This window comes from Lytechinus variegatus, chromosome 3 (assembly GCF_018143015.1).
Source record: "Lytechinus variegatus isolate NC3 chromosome 3, Lvar_3.0, whole genome shotgun sequence".
Classification (NCBI taxonomy): Eukaryota; Metazoa; Echinodermata; class Echinoidea; order Temnopleuroida; family Toxopneustidae; genus Lytechinus; species Lytechinus variegatus.
The window spans coordinates 53831493-53853624 of record NC_054742.1 but is presented as its reverse complement, the minus strand read 5'-3'; the positions used below and the strand labels follow the sequence as shown (position 1 = coordinate 53853624).

General features: G+C 35.1%; 1 protein-coding gene across 1 annotated transcript; it reads right to left on the bottom strand.

The window, feature by feature from the left end:
• Nucleotides 1-762: 762 nt before the first annotated feature.
• LOC121411364 lies at nucleotides 763-21326 on the bottom strand. The gene is made up of 9 exons (XM_041604040.1): nucleotides 21272-21326; nucleotides 16473-16685; nucleotides 15136-15281; nucleotides 12668-12928; nucleotides 10655-11317; nucleotides 7871-8183; nucleotides 6573-6786; nucleotides 2664-3161; nucleotides 763-956 (listed from the first exon to the last, which is right to left on the bottom strand). The coding sequence occupies exons 1-8, from the start codon at nucleotides 21311-21313 to the stop codon at nucleotides 2701-2703; spliced, it is 2313 nt and encodes a 770-aa protein (XP_041459974.1). The 5' UTR covers nucleotides 21314-21326; the 3' UTR covers nucleotides 763-956; nucleotides 2664-2700.
• Between the last annotated feature and the right edge of the window lie 806 nt (nucleotides 21327-22132).

Below are 22132 nucleotides of genomic sequence, written 5' to 3'. Positions count from 1 at the left end.
ATCCATTTAAGAATTTTTAAGTCGCAAAAATGATGAACGATGCCTTAAAACGGACTAACACAAATATTTTGTTTGGACTATAGTAACTGCGCACATGAGTGAGAATCAATGCCGACTGGCATAACAAAAATATATGAAAATGTTATTTCAGAGATTACTAGTTTATTTTGTACTTCTACTCAAAATCGTTTCAGGAGCATGTGTTATTTAGGATACTACTCTCAGATTATTTGCAGATACATGTGCTAAATTTTCACAAATGCAAATACGTACAGCATATATCTACTATATACTACTAAATTTATATCCTATTGGACAACCGCATATTCAGCTTGAGTAAAGTGGGCCTTTGACCTGTAAATATGACATTTGACCCTTACATTTACAAATGTACGTTCAGTGATTTGAAGTATAATAGTCTTCCTATTTCAATACTACTAGGAAGTTTTAACTCAAGTTCTAGATGGAAAAGCATATCTAGCTTAAGTTATGTGACATTGAAGTTCAATTCTAACTTCAATATTTTCATGAAAATCTAAAATCTTCCTACAAAAATTTCACTCAACATTTCTAACTCGAGTACAAGTTGAAAATTGGCAATGGTAACAAAAATTCACTGAACTCTGACCCTTTTATAAGGCCTTGACATTTGGCAAATTTCTCTAAAAACTATGCCATGAAGTATCTTTGTTTCATACATGCACAGAATCTGTAAATTCTCCTGAATGGTATAGACTTAAGGTCAGATCTAGGGTGTGCGGCTCGACGGACCATCCAAAAACATGCCTTCAAATACCTTCATGTTAATTTTGAGCATATATAATCAGTGCCTCAATTTCAAATTTGTATCAAGATTGGAGACAAGTCACGGGCAACGCCACAGTTAAATGAGAGACTCTTGTGCAATTATAGGCTGGATGTTGATGAAAGAATTCTCATTTGTACCTTGCGATTGGGTGCTATCAGGGTTGGCGATTTTTTTGATTTTTTTAAAAAAATCAAAAAAATCGGATTTATTTGATTTAAATCAGATTTTTTTTATTTAAATCAGATTTTTTTGATTTTTTTAAAAGTTCCTTCGAAAAAAAGGGTAATTATCCCCCCCCCCCCTTACTCTTAGAATGACATCAATATTGATGTTATACATTTCACCCCTAATATTGTTCTTAACCACATATTTTGTAATTAAAATCCAGTAAAAATGGACAATTAAAAATAAATTTGAGGAATCATGTATCTGAACTTAATTATATCATACATAGGCCTATGAAGGAATATTCCATAGGGAATTCCCAGTGAGTAGAGAAAATTCCCTTCTGGGATTTTTCATTCAAATATTTAAAAAATCCAAGAGAAAAAATCCCTTATCAAAACTGCCAACAAACCCTTTGCCAATTACTAGTATTCATGTATATTGTAAGAGAAATAATTCAAATCAATTATTTTTTTCAATTAGTCACAGCTTTACAATAGTCAAAGAGAGACTACAACTGTATATGTTTAGGATCTTTTTGATAAAAAGCTCTTCTCTTGCTACAGATATCTTGCAAAACTCAGTTTTGGAGAACAATATAGGAGATAGCTTAGTCAAAGGGTGACTATACTACATTTTGTTACTGTGATTTTTTTTACATTAATCTACAATTTTCATTCCCATATTCTCTACAAAAAAAATCTGTTTGATCCATGAAGTATGAAAAAGAATCTACTTACTTTTAACTTAAAGGATAAAAACTGCAAAACTGCTTAAATTACAACATATGTATTACAAAAAGAAGTATTTTATTGTAAATGAGACACAGCTTACAACTGCCAATGATTGTAACTGAAGTACCTGCATCTTAACATTAAAATGCAGTGTTAAATGTTTATTCTGAGTTTTGCAAATTGTGGTTATAGAGCTCTTTCCATTATTACATGCAGATACAAAACTTCCATTATTTGTAGCACTGAACATAAAATGGGCTACAGTGACTTAAAAGGTTTATAAGAGAAAGCTTATGACTGTACTACATTATGTTAATGTGATTTTTATAATTATGTTATTTAAAACATCAAATGTATGATAAATGTAACAATGCGAAATAAGAGGCATGTTAAATATGTTGATTACATTCAGGTATCATTTTTTTTATTTTACATGACAGAAGTAGTTATGTGTAGGCGAAGGATCAAAACTGGAAAACTGCCAACAAACCTTTTCTCATTGACTTTTATATATTATATATTTTTTTTTACAAACTGCTCTCTAAAAAGTTGGATTATGTGAAAACTTTATGTTAAGAAAGAAATTGACTAATAATAACTGACAAAGAATGTAAAATTTCAGAAGAAAAACTCGACATAATTTACAAAAAATGAGTACGTATTGACAACATACATCTGTAGTTTTTAAGGAATTACCTGATTTTATTAATTTGATTTTAATTTGTTTTAAGTAGATATGAAGACTTTGTTGATCTTTTATTGATATAAAGTTAATTCAAAGTTTTTCAGTTGACTTGAAGAATTAAAACTGCATTGAACAAATACTTTGTCCATGATTTGTACATGTTTCAATGGAAGTGATTTAAATCAATGATTTTTTTAAAAAAATCATGGTGATTTAAATCGCGATTTAAATCACGATTTAAATCAACGTGATTTAAATCCGCCAACCCTGGGTGCTATACGATTGCATTGCCTTTGTTTTTTGTTTCTTCACTTAGCACTATGGGTCTTTCCCAGAGATTTATTCCGAGAAACTGCATGGCTAAGGCAGTGTGGTGCAGGGTTTCTTTGCCTGCTTGGTACCGGGAGTACTGCAGATGTAGAAGCACTTTGATTATGAGCATTAGCATAGGCATGTTCCCCCACATGGGAAGATTTAGTAGGTCGCCCAGAATGTAACCGCTTGCCTCCTCTTCCCATGTGGGGACGACGACGAGCCGTTGCTGTTGGTTGAACACCGATCTGGCCCGTACGTCGCATGCGGCCACCCTTTCGTAGAACTACTCCAGATTTACCGAAGCAGTGCATAGCAGACAGAAGACTTGCATCTGTCTTGATGTTTGTGTACGCCTGCACCATGGCATTCATCGCAGGCTTGAACACGTCTGGATATTTGTTCGCCTTTTGCGCCATATCGTCGCACATGGCATGGAACTTGTCCAGGAGATCATCTGAAAACAAAAGAGAAAAAAAAGAAAGAAATTAGCCACTTACACAAGCAAGAAGGTATTCCAAACTTAAAAGATGTTATTGGTTCAAAATTTGCCATGGCAAATGGGGTATGGGGCAAGGTATTTTCAACTATCATACAATGTTTATTAAGTTTGAAATACATCCCTCGTATAAATATTTGAAATATTCTCAGATTTGACAAAGGACCTGGATCATAATTGTACATCTGATGTTAGTGCTTTTGATTGTATACATTAATAAGCTCAACCTATAGAATAGGAAAAACAACAGGACATAAATATGTAGGATTAGTACTGGCTTTTGTGGATTGGGGCATGTCGCCCCCCTAGGAAATTTATGGTAAAACAGCACATAATCCTTGGATTTTCATGAAGTTCTCTGAAAATGATGATGAAAATGATATACTTTATAACCTAAAATTTTCGCATACAGATATTTTTACGGTTTTTAACTAGCACAAAATAGCGAGTTGTTGATTTCGCAATTTTGTTAGCATTGAAGTGGTAATTTTTGCAAGGTTATGGCTTGAGAAATTTGCAAAAATTTCAACCCCTACATTATTCAAATTAGAATGGCGACGGTTGTCATTTCATATAACAGACTCGTATGTCTGTGATTGTATTAAGTTGCTGCAGGTCACAAATACACAACCTACAGAAGAGCATGCAAGAATGTGATTAAGACATTAACAACCAGCAAACATGCAATTAAAGCTGGCATAACAGTAGGAAAAGTGACTGAAGTAGCACCGGCAAACATGCGACTAAAGCCGGCATAACAGTAGGGAAAGTGACTGTAGAAGCACCGGCAAACATTCTACTAAAGCCGGCACAACAGTAGGGAAAGTGACTGAAATAACTTGCAAGGCTTGCAAGGAGTGGATATTGTGCTCCATGGCTGGTAGAAGGTTCAGCCTCATCCATCTCCCAAATTCATCTCGTCATTTATCACCAACGTTGGTGTCAAAACCCTCAAGTACATGAAGATCTTACGGCAATTAACTAAGTATAAGAATTGCAGCTTTTTAATGTTGTCAATATAAAGTGCAACTCCCTGACGCTGTCACAACTGGAGTCAACTTAGCGTCACATCATCTGCTAAATGATAAGACAAACTTATTCAAGTGTGATTAAAAGTTGGGATAAAATTGAAAGTGATATTAGAATGGCAATGGTCTGTGATTGTGTTAAGTTGCTGCAGGTCACAACGCACAAATACACAACCTACAGCAGAGCATGCAAAAATATGATAAAGACATTAACAACCGGCAAACATGCGACTAAAGCCGGCATAACAGAAGGGAAAGAGACTGAAGTAGCACCGTTGGTACTAGAAGACTGCTGTGAAGGGAAACCTCTCAGACTGAACTGATTCTGAAGAGATGCCTGTGCATGAAGGCTTTCAAGGACTGGATTTTGTGATCCATGGCTGGTAGAAGGTTCAGCCTCATCCATCTCTGTATCTCCCACATTCACCTCCTCATCTATCAGTGAATGTTCCTCATTCACCTCCTCATCTATCAGTGAATGTTCCTCATTCACAGCTGCGGAGGATGAAGGCTGATCCAATAGCCCACTAAAGAAGCCAGTTGGAACATTGCACTTCCCTATTGTGGGAAAGTATACATGTATGTAACATGAAAATTGGTACCCAAGGCATGTTGCTTGTATACTATCATAGCTAGGGTTTAATTTCATATGTTGCAAAAATGAAAAGTCAATGTATTTACTAAACATTTATAAATTAGCACAATTCATTCATATGATGGTTGTGCAATCAGTGGGCGCAATAATTATGGTCCCCCTCCCTCAGCTGTATTAAACTATCAACTACCCTGCATAGGCCTTTTTCTGTAAAAAATACATGTTTATAAAAGTATACTATGACATGGAAATTGAGGTAGAGCTGGAAGAGCATTTTGCCATGACGGTCAGATCCAAAATCTGCTTGATATTAAAAGTTCCATCTATTACTAGAACTTAGAACTAAGAGAAAGATAAGAACAGAGATTGGAAAGACAAACAGTTTATTCAACAACTTTGATAGTTAATTAATAGATTATAGACATGAAAGGAGTACATGTAGACTAGTACATGTAACAGCAATGAAAACCCAAGTGCAGAAAATGAAACAAGGGGTATAAACTAGTTCTAAGTGACAGTTCTATTAAAGACAGAATATCACCATGGTCTGTAGGATTAACCCTTATTCCATTGGGATAGTTGGAGGACATGGGGCGGGGGGCTATTTTGGCACCCCCCCCCCCCTCAGAACTTGGCAATGAATGCACTAATCGACTTGAAAATTGGCACAGACTTTTAAAGAATAAGAATTTTAACATGAAATAAATAAATTCAACAATTATTTTTAATAATTAATATCTAAATATGCAAATTTGTGATGATTTTGGGGAAAAAATGATATTCCTATAAAATATTCAGAAATTATTTAATTTCTTCAGCTTTTCTTTCAAAATACTTTCAAATAATGTCTTTCATTGTGGGGTCATTCAATATCAATTCATCCCCCCAAAATTAAATTTTATACCCCAACCCCCTTAGAATGTCTTCAAATTTGGTACACATCAAATTTTAAAATGTGCAAAGCTTATCAAAAAAGAAAAAAAAAGTGAAATCTGCCCATTGGTTGCCGTGCTATGGCCCAACCTTTTTTTTGTGGTTGTTGTTTTAGCATAAATGGGTATGGCCACCAACTTTCAAACAGCCATTGCGCAGGAACGGGTTGACCAATTTTCATGAAATTGATGTCATTGCAAATAAAATGAATGGAGGAATTCAAAAAGTGCATTAAAAAGCGAGTTCACATTTTTTTTTTCATTTGATAAGCTTAACACATTTCAAATTTAATGTATACCAAATTTGAACACCTTCTGAAAAGGTTGGGTGTAACTCATTGGGTGAAGCCAGATGGAATGACCGTGTGATAAAAAATACTACTAATTTGCATAAATTATGCAAATATTTGCAAGAATCACAATATTTCATCATGTTTTTTATGCATTTTATTGTTTTTGTTGTTATGTATTTTTTGTTTTTAGAAACCTGTACAAAATGTGCATTTGTTTGTGACTGTCAAGCGATTATCGACCTGTAAAATCAGTTCTACACGGACAACTGGGGTGAATCATACATCAAAATATGCAGGAGACTCGAGAGGAAAAAGTCATGAAGTTCAAGCGCGAAATTGCGATCGGTCTAGATGTACCGCAAAGAAAAATTGACAGGGGGGCCATAATGCCCCCCCCCCCAATGGAATAAGGGTTAAAGTTGGTTTCTACGTAGCTAAAGACAAATAAGCAATTATGTAGGAGTTTAAAATTTTCAACAAACTCCCTTGACTACTAGAAGATATTTACTACATAACATTACCTGTAGCAATCTTGTACAACTGAAGCCTCATGTTCATGTCATTCACAGGGACAAAATTCGTGGAAGACTTCTTGAAGTGCTTGACCACAGCTGCCTGGTGCTTGCACGGGCCACCTGTTTTGCCAACTGGGCATGAGCAGTGGCCGATCATGGTGTCCACGTGGTAGTTAGTGTCTCCTGACTGGCTCTTAACCTTGAATTGGCTCGGTGAAACCTAACAAACAAAAGTAAATGAAATCTAAATTTGGTGCTAAATCCTGATGAAGGCACCTGGACCATAAAATATTCACAACTGCATCACCTGAAATACATTATTAAATACATGTATTTTGATAAAGCTAGTACATCCATCGGGTGCTCGTCAGCAAAAAAAAGTCATAACAACATATACAATGTATCAAATCACAAATTTTACCACTGTATCATACACATCATGTTTACATATAAGCATTTATTTAAATGCAATCATTGTTTCATGATTTCGACCCATGATTTCCACCTAATTGAAAGAATCAATTTATTTTGCTATACAATATATACATGAATGTTTGCATATGTATGTGTACTTCTGTAAACATCCACTTTTGTTGAGAACTATCACACCAGGATAGGGCCCTCAGTTGAACTCATCCCATTCTGAATACAGGATAGTCATGTTTCATGTGAGAAGACTTAAATATTAATTCAGTGTCCCTCATGCCAAAAAGATGACACCAATTTTACAAAGTTTGCATCTTTATGCTTCTTTAGTGAAACAATGTTGTTTCTGATAAATGTTTGCATTTCAGGAGTATCACAAACTATAGGTATGTGCAGGGTGCATATATCCTAAAATTCTGCCAAATATGCATAAATCATACTTTCTGCTGTAATTTATTACAAGGTCCTAGAATGCTAAAGTTTGGTGAAAATACTCTTTGTAGCATTCCAAACAATCGTATTAGAATTAATTTTTCATGTATTTTGTTTTTCTTTTTTTGACCTTTTCTTTGGGGGGGGGGGGCAAAGTCTATTGCAGAACCTTTTAAAAGAATAATTATGCTGAAACAAATTAATTTCAGCCAGTTCAACTGAAAATAATATCTTTACAGCTTGTGTGAGAAAACTCCATTTGCATTGACATTGAATATTACAAAATCATATTTTCATCATTTTCGGTCTGATGGATATTTTTTTTTTAATCCTGCAGTGTCGCAATGCCCGATTTTTTTTTTTAAATGGTTTTAAAACTGAAGATGAGCAAAACATTTTCTAGGCTACCCTGTATAAGATAGCAAAAGTTGGAGACTGCTTCATACCTGCTCGATGTTTTCCTTGGTGATGGTCCTATCTGGAAGCATGAACCTTGATGTCACCACATACTCCAGCCGACCATTGGCTACATCAATGAGGCGCTGATAGTAGTGGTCCTGGAGAAATGTGGACACAAAATCCACCAGCTGTGGGACACTAAATGCCTTGGTGCGCTCTAGAACTTTGTCTTTGAGGACCCTCATTGCAGCTTCACAGAAGTTATTCGTGTTGTTGCCCCGAATATTAAGGTCATTGCGCAGGCATATAGCCCACATGTTCTTTCGAGTCATGTAAGTCGTTAGATGCTTCTTGAATTTCCTGAAATGTTTAAAGGATAAATCCAAAATTTAAAAAAAATATACATTTGTGGAAAAAAGAATTCAGTCTGTCGCAACAACAATTTGTAACACTAGATTCTAATCATCAGGGTAAAAAATGTTATAATATACAAATTACGATTTCATTGTCATCCTCTCACGATATCATGTAAAATTTATATAAATATATTTTTGATAAATGAAGTCTAGATAAGAATTATTTGGTCATGTAATTGGCAATACACAATATACAGTTGGAAGATTATAGATCTTAAATCATAGATTAATTAACCCTAATCCCGCAGTACATCTAGACCAATCACAATTTCGCGCTTTTTTCCTCTCGAGTCTCCTGCATATTTTGATGTATGATTCACCCCAGTTTTAAGTGTAGATCTGATATTACAGGTCAGTAATCGCTTGACCAAAAAATGCACATTTTGTACAGGTTTCTAACTCCAGCTATCTTATAATCATTCATAACATTGAGTTAGAATTTTGATATTTTCATGTTATCAGTTTATTTCATAAACTTAAGATACAAATTCATCTAAAAAAAAATAAAAAAATAAAATACATGAGAATAAAAACAAAGAAAAACATAAGAAATAAGGAAATATTTGCATAACTTATGCAAATTAGTGATACTTTTTATCCCAATAAAAGACATGAATATGTTGAATTACATCATTTTAAAGTATTTTGACAGAAAAACTGAAGAAATGAAGTAACTTCTTATAAAATGATTTTAGATAAAAATAAAAATATTTTCCCAAATCATCAAAAATTTGCATTTTTAAAAATAAATTATAAAAAAAAAGAATTATATATATATATATATATATTTTAGATTCTTATTCTTTATGATGTGTTCTACCACTGTGCCAATTTTTGAGTCAATTGGTGCATTCATTGCCGAGATCTGAGGGGGGCCAAAATAGCCCCCCCCCCCTACAGATGTAGTAAGACCCCTGGTTGGTTTTAGTAAATTAGTATTTAATTTTTCTATAGTTATCCCAGATATGGAAAATATAATAATTTTCTATTTCTGAACAACTTGTTTAAAACCAAAGCTTTATTAAAGGACAAGTCCACCCCAACAAAAAGTTGATTTGAATAAAAAGAGAAAAATTCAACAAGTATAACACTGAAAATTTCATCAAAATCGGATGTAAAATAAGAAAGTTATGACATTTTAAAGTTTCGCTTATTTTTAACAAAACAGTGATATGAACGAGCCAGTTACATCCAAATGAGAGAGTTGATGATGTCACTCACTCACTATTTCTTTTGTTTTATATTGTTTGAAATATGAAATATTTTGATTTTCTCGTCATTGTCATGTGAAAAGAAGTTTCATTCCTCCCTGAACACATGGAATTCCATTATTTTAACATTTTGTGCGTCAGGCAAGGAGGTCCTAATCATTAAATTCGTAAAAATTGAAATATTGTATAATTCAAACAATAAAATACAAAAGAAATAGTGAGTGAGTGACATCATCGACTCTCTCATTTGGATGTAACTGGCTCGTTCATATAACTCTTTTGTTGAAAATAAGCGAAACTTTGAAATGTCATAACTTTCTTATTTTACATCCGATTTTGATGAAATCTTCAGCATTGTGCTTGTCTGATTTTTCTCTATTGATTCAAATCAACATTTTTCTGAGGTGGACTTGATCTTTAACCATCAATAGACGGGGGGGGGGTACCTTTCTTGCAATAATTTTGCAAAATGTTTGTTTCACGCATTTCAAGTCTTGCGCAACTTTTGAAACTACAAGTGTTTTTTTTTTAATCGGATGTACTGTCTCCATGTTACCCTAAATTATGTAATCACATGTCAGCTCAAAATTTGAGAATTTTAGGGATTGAAGTACAAAATTTCCATTTTGGGCAATAAAATGGTGTTATTTGCTTTTATAATACTTCGTATTACTGTAAAACCTGCTGATATTCAATACCAAAAGTATTCCAATTGAAAAAAACAAAAAAATACTTAAGACATAAAAACCAATAAAAAATAAATTATTAGAAATTTGTCATTTTTTTCTTCAGGACTTTGTAAAATAAGTTTGCAACAAAATAAAAACAACTATCCGCATTAAAAAATTTTCAAATTCAGTCTATATAAAATTAAAATGCAATTTAAGAATAAAATCAGCATGAATAACTTCCATAACAATTCAAATAAAAATGTTGCACCCCAAAAAATTCTTCTTGACATGTTCTATGTAGATGCCAAATTTCATAATTTTATGTCACTTGGCAGCCAAGATCTGGGGGGGGGGGTCAAAATAAGTTTCAAAATAGCCTGGGCTATCAAGGGTTAACATTTCAATAATTATTTGGTTTAAATAGATTTTGCCAGTGGCAGACAGGTAGCAGTTTTCCAACCATGTCAACTTCATTGCTAACATAGTGCCAACATCATTTTATTTACAAATGTAGGTCAGACAATTTTTCTTACACTGAGATGCTAGGATCCTGGAGGCTCTGCTGATACAGCTGCTCCAGCTGCTCGGCCGTGTCCGCATAGATGAGCCGCTTCATGTGCTGTAGATGGTTTGGCCTTTGATGTTTCTGCACACCATTTTTGGCATCCCAGAGCCACCTCCACGTCGCTTGTAAAACGTGGAAAACACAGAGCAGAATGGTGCTTGAGGGGAACATCTGTTGAAGGGCATGTTGTTCAGCTGCACAATCGTCAGTCATGAAGACCGCTGGACCTTGCAGACCTTTCCCTCCAAAGCTGTCATCAGAGAGCAGGGTGGTGTAGAGCTGCAGGGCTGCCTTGATGACAACTTCAGACTCAGAGGTTGTCACCAGCACACCAAGGGGTATCCCTCCGATACAGCTATGGGTCAACATTAGGAAGATGTTGCACCCATGCCGATCCATATTGGACGAGGCGTCCATGAACACCAACTCTCCAGAATGCTTGAGTTCCTCATGTACTCTTTTCATTAAGGGTGTACATATGGCAACAACTAACTGGTTGTCATTGACATCCATCGCCATGCATGTCGAACCTGCCTCTGCATTGAATTGGTTGATTCTCTCACGGAGACTGTTCAGCATATCTTCTCCACAAGACTCCCCATACTCCTCTTTGAAAACTTTGCGATACAACCTACAATACATACAAAGAGAATTAAACAAAAAAATCATGTATTTTTATATATTTAATTATGAAAAGGTAATATGACTAAATTTTTAAGACACTTTAACATTGGGGATTGTACAAAACGGATGTGGAATAAGCATACAGTGCAGTCCTGTGTATTATAGCCATGGTACTGCAATGTACATTGCTTGTAAAGTAAAGGCACGTACGTGCATTGCTTAGATATATCGCGTGATAAGAAGAGCACCATACTATCCTGTACAAATCACGCAATCCAAGGTAAACGGTCAACAGAGGGCACCCGGCGTTTGATTTTTAAAAAGCTAAGGGCTGGACAAAACTGTTTTGAGAGCTGAGATATATCAAAGAAACTTGGGGTTAGTTTTAAATTCATTTCAAAGCAATTAAAAAATGTAGGACTTTAAGATCTCAGAAATATCTTCAGTATTGTCTAATGTTGACTCAAGCCAAGTTCTAGAACGTTTCAAGAAGTGTCCAATTGAGAGCTACTACCTTTAATTGTTTATTTGATTATACCAGGTGTCCCAATAAAAAATGGAACGGTCAATTTTTAGGACTTTGTTCTATTCAAACAGTTGTTCTTCTCACCTTGCTCAATAGAGCATCTTCTCTTCTTTATAACAACTTCAAATTTGGTTGAGAACTTTTTACTTCATGATTTATATCTTATGCACTGTTATTTTTGGGCTTTGCCATTACTTTGCCCATGGTGGGTGGACCATGGACCCTCAAATAAAGGATCACTTGATTTTTTTTTTGCTCTGGTCAATTTCTCCCCATACTGTTTAAAAAATGTTTCATCCATTATAATGACACTCAGATTATCAAATTTGGTTGGAAACTTTTTATTTCAAGATTAATTTCTTGTAGATTGTAGTTTTTGTAAGTTATCTTGCCTCAAATCTCAGAAAATCGGGCAAATGCCGAAAATGACAGTCCATGAGACAAAAGAAATTTGATGATTTTGGGGTCATGCTGATGGGAAAAGGTTGCTCTATCCCATAAGATGAACAAATATTAACTGTTGAATAGAGCAAACTCCTGAATATCAACTTAAAGGTCAAACACAGTTTTGGTCAAGGTCATGTATGTGGTTGAAATTTGTTTTACAAGGAAAAATGGGTCCAAAAAGCTATAAAACGACGACAGTCGGCGATTACAGTGATAGAATCCAAATTACCCAACAAATTTTCGAATTAAGTATCATTCTCTCCTGTGGAGGATGCTTTATGCAATGATGTAAAAATATTGACAACTTTTAGCTCACAATGTACTGAAAATCCACCGTTCCATTATTTATTGACACATGACATGTATTAATACATCCTAAAATACCTGTGGGCAAACTGGATATCCGGACAGACAGCTCGATCTGCTGCCTTCACATGGTAGTCATCGCCGTGCTTCAATTGAAGGTCGAATTTCAGCATTTCTACTGCTTGTGTTGGCCCGTATTTTCGCTGAAATAAGTCAGTCAGCATTGCTTTAGTGGTTTCCGATACATCTCTATGCTTTAGAGCGTCTGCACACTCAACCGGATGGTTATGCATGTTGTTTAGTACAATTTGTGCCTGATAATCCGGGTGATCTTTGCTTCTGTAAAGATAAGTTTGATTAATTGATTAATATTACTCAATTATTTCCCTCTGTAATCATTAACAAATTTCAATGATATATGCGCAAGGGGTTAAAAATAAGTAAGTTATTGGGTTTTTATGCCTCCGCAGTCCGCACTGAAGGTGCCGGAGGCATTGTTTTCGGGTTGTCCGTCTGTCCGGATTTTTCGTTTATGCCATAACTCGAGTATTACTAGATGGAATTTTTTCAAATTTGGTCAGAAAGTCAAGTTGGATGTGGCAATTAACTGATTACATTTCCAGCGAGATCTGCTGAAGGTCAAAGGTCAATGAACTTTGTCTGGATTTTTCCGTTTATGCCATAACTCGAGTATTACTAGATGGAATTTTTTCAAATTTGGTCAGAAAGTCAAGTTGGATGTGGCAATTAACTGATTACATTTCCAGCGAGATCTGCTGAAGGTCAAAGGTCAATGAACTTTGTCTGGATTTTTCCGTTTATGCCATAACTCGAGTATTACTAGATGGAATTTTTTCAAATTTGGTCAGAAAGTCAAGTTGGATGTGGCAATTAACTGATTACATTTTCAGCGAGATCTGCTGAAGGTCAAAGTTTAAAGGTCAATGAACTTTGTCTGGATTTTTCCGTTTACGCGATAACTCAAACATTACTTGATGGAATTTCATTAAAAACTTGGTCAAGGGGTAAAGTTGGATGTGGCAATTAACTGATTAGATTTTCAGTGAGATCTGCTGAAGGTAAAAGGTCAATGAGATTTATTTGAACAAGGTTATAGGTCAAAGGTCAATGAGCTTTATTTGAACAAGGTTATAGGTCAAAGGTCAATGAACTTTGGATTTTCCCTTTATGCAATAACTCGTGTATTACGTGATGGAATTTCATCAAATTTGGTCAGGTCAAGTTGGATGTGGCAATTAGCTGATTAGATTTTTTGCAAGATCCACTGAAGGTCAATCACCTTTATCCGTTTGTCCGTATTTTTCCATTTACGCGATAACTCAAGTATTACTTGATAGAATTTCATCAAACTTGGTCAAAATATCAAGTTGGAACTTGGAAGTGACAATTAGCTGATTAGATATTCGGCGAGAACCACCCAAGGTTAAAGGTCAATGTTTTTCCGTTCATGCGATATCTCACGTATTACTCAATAGAATTTCATCAAATTCAAGTATACTTGATGGAATTTCATTAAATTTGGTCAGAAGGTCAAGCTGCCCATGGGGGGGGATCAGAACTCGAGTATTACCGGTACTTAAGTTTTCATCAAATGTGGTCAGAACGTGAAGTTGGCTGTGAGATCGAACCCAGTAGATTTTGAGTTTGACTGCTTACCGGGTGGGGGGGGGGTCAATGGGCAGAGGCATTCCAGTCGACTGTGCGCAGTTGAATATTTCTGGTTTAATTTTCATTATATTTTTTACACCATGTGGATGTTTATCCTGAGTTGAATAAGCTTCACAACTCTCGGTATATTATGTAAGACCCAAGTCTAAGATTATGGTTAATTAAATTCATGCTCATACTCTACATGTACATGTATACCTCATAGTTAAATATAATGAGAATGAACAGAGTGCACATCTGTATTTTGAGATAGCCAGCTTTAGAATTGTAATAAGTGACAAGAAAAAAAAAGCCCCATAAGTACTGTGCATTAAACACAACGAAGTATAGCTTGCATCATTTACATGTACATCATTAGATGCAAAAATAATAAAGAATCTGTTTCACACTTCATGTGGTAGTATGAAGAGCCTCAAAAATGGGTTACTTCATTTCAGATCTTGCCCCGAAGAATCTAGTTAAGAGTCTTTGAACGCAGATCACGATTATGTTGCAATATCTACAGGAATTGAGAAAACATAAATTGGAGATGTCTTGTGGCTCAGTAGATATAATTCCATAGACTCTCACCCCATCATGTTTGCTTGCTCTGGCAGGGGCAGGTTTCTGTTCCCATGGGCAAGGTACTTTATCCTCACTGCCATTGCTCTTGGTCTCCTGGTTACTTGTTTAACAAGCAACTTGCTTTCTTCGCAGCAGGTAAGATAAATCACATTAAATCTGGCTGGAAGAGGGAGATTTTAGCTAGAAGGCATGATGATGTGTCCCCCCCCCCAACAATTAAGGGTATATGACACTCCAGGAGGTTATTTTCTATAAGACATAATGAAAAAACACGAAATAGAATAAAAATATACCTGCTGCGTTTGTGTACTTCAAATTTCGACACTCTGATCTTCACCATCATGTCAGCCTTGCAATTGGTATTCTTGGATGCAACACGTTGTTTCGAATTTGTGGAGGCTTTCGCTGGTAGTGTATTGTGCTGGCAACGATAGGATTTCTGAAATGAAAAATAATTCAATAGATATGGTGAATAGAAATACATGTCAGTCCAAACAAATAACCAACTTTCATTAAAAGTTATTAAATCACATTTGTAGCCTGCTCTATCTAAACACCATGGAATTTGACATGAAGGAAGAATGTATTTTGATAAAAATACAGTAACTATTACTTCTACTACTACTTAAAGGGAAGTTCAGTAGTGGGTGAGAGGGCGCTTCAGGAAGAAAATTATTTCAGCATTTGGAATAGAAACTGCCACAAATATTGATGCATAATGATAACTTACAAATGAAATTGATCTTTGTTTGAGGAAAATCCATTCAGGAATGGCTGAAATATCAAATACATTAATCGAGTAAAAGACGTGGCCGTCGTTTTTTACTCGAATTCGAATGAGCCGTTTTAAAGAAAATCTGCACTATTTACACATATTTCGTTATTCTTGATTGATTTCAATACTACTTTTGTGTCAATACATGTTATCAATGATGCCATACAACAGCAGATACCTTTTTAATACTTTGTAAAAGATTGTCATTGAATCGATCATAGATGATCGATTACAACACATTTATTCAGTTTTGGCCCAAACATCGCTTCTAGAAGGAAAAATTAAATTACCAAATAGTTTCAAATGGTGTTTATAAGCAGTTTATCAATAAAATTTACTGTTAAAATGAGGTTTGGAGAAAATTTTGAGTTCGGATCCACTACTGAACAATCCCTTTAAAAATAATAATAGTAATAATAATAATAATAATAGTAATGATGAAAATGATGAAGATAGTGGATTCTTATAAAGTTTAACGTACTTAGAAATTAAAACAAAACATTCTTTATAATACTATGAAATTTATATTCCATTAAGTTTATTTCCAGTTACATATTTTCTTTATAATTTTTTTCATTATGGTATTAAGTTACAAAAAGGTATGTACACAGGTAGGATATTTTATATCTATAACATTTAGCCTAATCACTATTAGGCCTATATTTTTTCAGTGTCAAGTTTTGGGCTGCAATTGAAAAACACTACATCTTTAACAGGCATGATAGTGGGCAACAAGAAAAAAATATACAAAAGCTGGGGATCACAAGGACTGCCCTCATAGGGACCATGGGTTCAGTCCCTAGTGGGGGTCAGGGTCTCAGGGACATTAAACATGAACAAAGTTAGAGTGAATACCTTGAACAATACTTTAACTCCGTCTGTTGGAACTGTCCGCCTGACCCGCCAAGTCACGTGAGAAGTCTCTTGAAAACTTTGCAACCATTCTTCAAATTCTTCTTTGGTGCTCAGATTCAGCCACAGAGTTGTACGAAAATGAACTTCATTCTCATTGAAGGATTCAATTTCAAGATTACAAGCATGGTAAGTAATGCCACTGGGGAGGACAGCCTGAAATGTAAAATAAAAATCACAATTATAGATTATGTTTGTTTCTGTTTGAAGTTTATGCCTCATTCAAAGTTTTCTCCAAATTGCATCTTCATGAAAACAACAAGGTGTGAAAAAGTTCAGAGTCCCTAGTTAGAATCTACATTTTTCATATCTTGCCTCTTGAGTCTTGGCATAATTTTACATGAAAGCAAGTTAATATTCAAGCAAGTTCAGACTTCTTCTTTTTTTTCTGAAAGCATGCTGCACTTTAGTTATCAAGTACATGATCAGCATCAGGAACAAAATGGAGTCTTTTCAGTGTTTCATTCATTATTTGGTTAAATTGCAAGGTAGATCTAGATCTAGTATTAGTAGATTCAATTTAAATGCATTGAAATCAATGGATAGGATATGCTAGACAATTACAAGAACTCTTATTTAGCAATTTTAGAAAATTATGATTTTTATATTGTAGACTGCTTTTGCGTATTAGAGAACAAAATGGGTTGAATCAATGAACAATCGATTATAATTATGATCGATTCATATATTTATAAATTTCCTCCAAATACATGTATGGATACTTTGATAGTCAATTCAAATTTTCAACGATGTATTAGAAAATACATGTTATGATGTTTGCTAATGTAAAATGACCATAATCCTCACATATAAATGATTTAAAATTACCCAAAAATAGCCCAATCAGCACATACGTTTAGCATGTAAATAATGTTCTGCTATTTTCAAATCAGAATTGTCGTCTGAGGATTCTCGGACGATAATTTGAATATTTTTTTCTTGTTATATCAGCCATTTTTGGACCAATTTTCCTCAAATGGCAAAGTGTCTTTGTAAATTAATATTCGGCTTCAATATTCATAATCATAGAGCAGGTTTCCTACTATTTTGTATTTTTGTACCTGCTAGCTAAAATAATTTTCTTCTTTGGGAGCCCTCTAGTCTACCCTACCAGACTAGATCTACTGAACATCACTTTAACTTGTAATTGTATTGGCTTTTGCCTTGGCTTTAGGTTATCTAGAGACTATTTTTTTTTAATAATGTTTTTATTCTGATTTCATGAACAAATAGTTACATAACATTTCAATTTAACATTTCAAATCATATACTTTACACTTCATATTTTCACTTTTTTCCACTAACTTAACAAAATCATGAGTCATATCTTTAAAAAAAACAATGAAATCAGTTATTATAAAAATGCTTAAAGACCAAACTTCCCCCTCCCCCACCACAACACACCCAAAAACACATACACACACACACCCAACACACCACTGCCCAGAAGATCTGCTCACACTCATTATAAACAAATCATGTTTAAAAGTACAAAAACAATTCGATGAACAATTTTGAATATAACAAGCTCACGGGAGAGGCATTACATGTATTGAAAGTAAATAAAGACTTACAACTTAACCTTGTCACAATTTTACTGTTTCCCATTTTTGCAAGTGCCGCCCTAATTTCCCCATTTTAATAGCTATTTTCTTTTCTTGATCCTTATATTCTAAAATAAGTTGATGTATATCATCAATGGTTGGTAAAACCCCCTCCTTTCTAAATATAAATATATATTTTACCATAAAGATAATAGTATTACAACTTTTTATTCTATTTGTATTGCCTGACAAACCAACAAATATATCCCGCCAATTCAAGTCCTTTATTTCATCTAATTCAAATCGCTGTATCAAAGGTTCCCATATCAGTTTGACCTTTAAGCAAGACAAAAATATATATGAATATGTTTCCGTTTCCCGTTTACAGTACGAACAGAGATTATCTTCGACAAATCCAAATCTAAATAAATTAACTTTAGTGTAAGTTGCCCCATGCAGAGGCTTAAATTGAAATTCCCTGTCTCCCAATTAATAATGTTATTCTTGGTCTAAAAAAACATTCACTAATTTCTTTCTCTGTATAATTATAATTATTTTGTCCATCTCTTATCTGTAAATCATATGACTTTTGCAATTCTTTAATAATATATTCATATATTTTTCTTGATAATACCTCCTTAAAGCTAATTTCCCTCCCCAACAGAAGCAAGTTTATGCCTATATTATAATTAAGTCTATCTCACAAAATTGTATCGAACCTAAATCATTTCTCCAATCACCTGGAATTGCATGATATATTTCACCTATTGTGAGACACACATGTATCACATGTATTTTTTTTTTTCATATTGTTTTATTCTGATTCCATGAACAAAAATATATAACATTTCAATTTAACATTTCAAAACACATAATATTTTACATTTCATATTTGGACTTTTTTCACTAACTTAATACAAGCATAAATCATATATAACTTAAAGGAGAAACAATGAAATCAGTTATAAAAATGGTTGAAACACCACTCCTCCCCCCCCCCCCCCCCCCCCGCCCCAATCAAAAAGTCTTCCCTTGCACATTTGTGGAGGGCTATTTATACATGGAATACAAAGAAAGAACAAAACAAAGTAGACCCAAATCCAAAACAAACCAATTAACAAATAGATATACTGACACTAGGATCCCCTTAAAAAATACATATAATATGCCTAACACTTTTCCTTTCATGTATCAAATATTCAACAATGATTTAAAACTATATGAGATTACTTGGCTTGCACTCATCAAAAACAAAGCAAATCAAAAAAAGAAATCGACAAGTAAAAAAAAAAAAAACATCCCAAAGAATCACCCATCCCAAAGGAAAACTTCATTATCCCTCCCCCAAAACACACATACACACACCCTCACATACACACACTCACCCTCACACACGTACACACCTACACAGTCACTTTCTCCCAAATCACACCTGGATATCGCCCTCAGTCCTGCCATTTCGGTACATTCTCTCCCATTTTAATAAATGCTTGTCTAACTTGTTCCTTTTAATAGCTATTGCTTTTTCTTCATTTCGATATTCTACGACTCTCTGAATACTCTCTTCTTGAGTAGGAACTCTACCTTCTGACCTTGATCTAAAAATGATATATTTCATTAAAAAGATTACCGTGTTACAAAATTTCACTTCAAGATCGGATCCATTAATTCCCACATGTATATCTTTCCACTCTGCATTTTGAAGCTTTATCAAATTAAGTTTTTCAATGACCCTCTGCCATAAAGCTTTAACATCATTACAAAGCCAGAATAAATGTTCATAAGATTCCGGGTTATGTATACAGTGAGACACACATGTATCACACACACACACACACACGCACACAGTATGAAAGTTGAAACACAGTTTTTTTGCATGGAACTTGGATGGAAGTCGGCTCCCATGTAAAATGGGATTGGACCAGAGATGCCAAGTTCAAAGACCAGCTATGCGTGAGATTTTCTGTGAATCTGAGTAAGATCACAGACATTGTGTACAATGTATAGCCTATAGGCCTAGTATAGTATGACTATGCTATGGGGATAGGCTGTGACTGTGAGTTCCATGACAACAAGTTCCATGACAACATTACCAAAAAGGGAATGAAGACACTTGGCTTCTTAAGGAGAAACTTGCCCGGTAAGTCATGCTCCAAGGAAACCAAAGCTGCCTGTTACAACACACTTGTTCGACCTATCGTGGAGTATGCAAGTTGTGTGTGGGATCCCCACACCAGCAAAGCCATTTCCAAGGCAGAATCTGTGCAACGGAGTGCAGCTCGCTATGTGATGAACAATTACTCAAGACGATGTAGCGTCACAACCATGATTGATGCGCTTCAGTGGAAGACCCTGCAACATCGTAGAGCAGTGTCAAAGCTTACTATGATGTACCGAATCACCAACCATCTGATTGACATCCCCGACGACCAGTTGGTACCGCTCAACACTCCAACCAGAGGCCACAGCAAGAGATTTCTAATCCACGATCACGCACATCACTACTGAAGGATACGTTCTTCCCAAACACCATCCGTTTGTGGAACGGTCTACCTGAAAATGTGGTCATCTCACCATCAATCGACATCTTCAAGACACGAGTCAGAGATGTCGTCTTAAACTAACTCAAAATATGAGAACAATTTGTATATAGTGTATATGCGTTCGTTTTTGGACTTATTTTCATCGAGCTTTGCTACGAGCAACACGTTTAATTAGCCGATAGACAACCAACTGTTGTGCGACGATACTCCGTGGAGGTTTATGCACACTACTGGAAGAAGAAGAAGTGAGACAGAGAATTGAGAGGATGAACAAGTCAAGAGTCCAAAATACTTTAAATAGCTCTGTTGCAATGGACCTGATTGTCCTTGAAGTTGAAAATGATTGGTCTTAATTTGAAGTCATTTTTAAAAATTTTAGATCTAAAAAAAGTTAGAGCCTAGGGCTAGGGCCTAACTATAAAATTATAGGCCTAGCTATAGGCCTAGATTATAGTGCTAGGCCTAGGCTAGGGCCTAGGCTATACTATTACTAGGGCTAGGCCTACTACTAGATCCAGCCTATATCCATGATGATATCTGAATTGATAATTCGATCTCATTCTATTTTAAATTAAACTCACGTTAGATCTAGTTAGACCTATATTACAAAACTGCAATAACAAAACAAGAGTCAAGACAGAGAGAGTTAACATACCAGTACTCTTTCAGGGATAGTGACACCTTTACATTCAGCCATGCTTGCACTGTTGCAGCGTAAGTATTCGTACTATACTACGCTACTATACTATATAGTTAAGTTGAAGACGTTTGAAGTCCACGCGCATGCGTACTGCGTGTGTTCTGTGTAGCCTCTCGCACAAGTCGCTTCCTGGGTGAAATTCTGCAATTTTACGCAATAACGGTAGGGAAAAAAAATTGTGAGTTCCGCGCGATCCGCGGATCCGTTGTATGGTATCGGCAATCAATTTCTAGTGTTGCCAATGACAAATATTTCACGTCCAATGCTCTATCTTCCAAATCAGTTTCATAACAATTAAAGTATATTTTTTAACTATCTTTGACATATCTGTGTTTGAATCTCAAAGAAAGATAATAAAACTCCATAAACTCCACTACCGGTACTTTTTCCAGCCCCGGTTTCCAGCTTAGATCAAACTGAAATCCGACTCCCCAACGCGGTGCACCGGCCACGCCCCTCCTGTAAATATGAAGTTTTGTGCTCAGGGTCACGATCTTGTCAGTTTTTTCTTCTTTCTTTTCTCATTTTTCTTTTTCATTTTTAATAGAAAAGGAAGATAGGAAATGACAAGTCTTCTTTAGTGAAATGATTTATAAACCTATCCCTTATGTTGATAAGTACTTGTCCAGTTTAAGTGTTACTGCGTGGTTACCTTGGTGTGTACATGTATTCAGTGGCGTAACAGGCGGGGGCAAAGGGGCAAGCTGCCCCCCCCCCCCAGCGGATTTCACTTGGAAAAAATTTCGAGAAAGAAAGAAAGAAAGAGAGAGGGAGAGAGAGAGAAAGAAAGAAAGAAAGAAAGAAAATGTGAAAAGA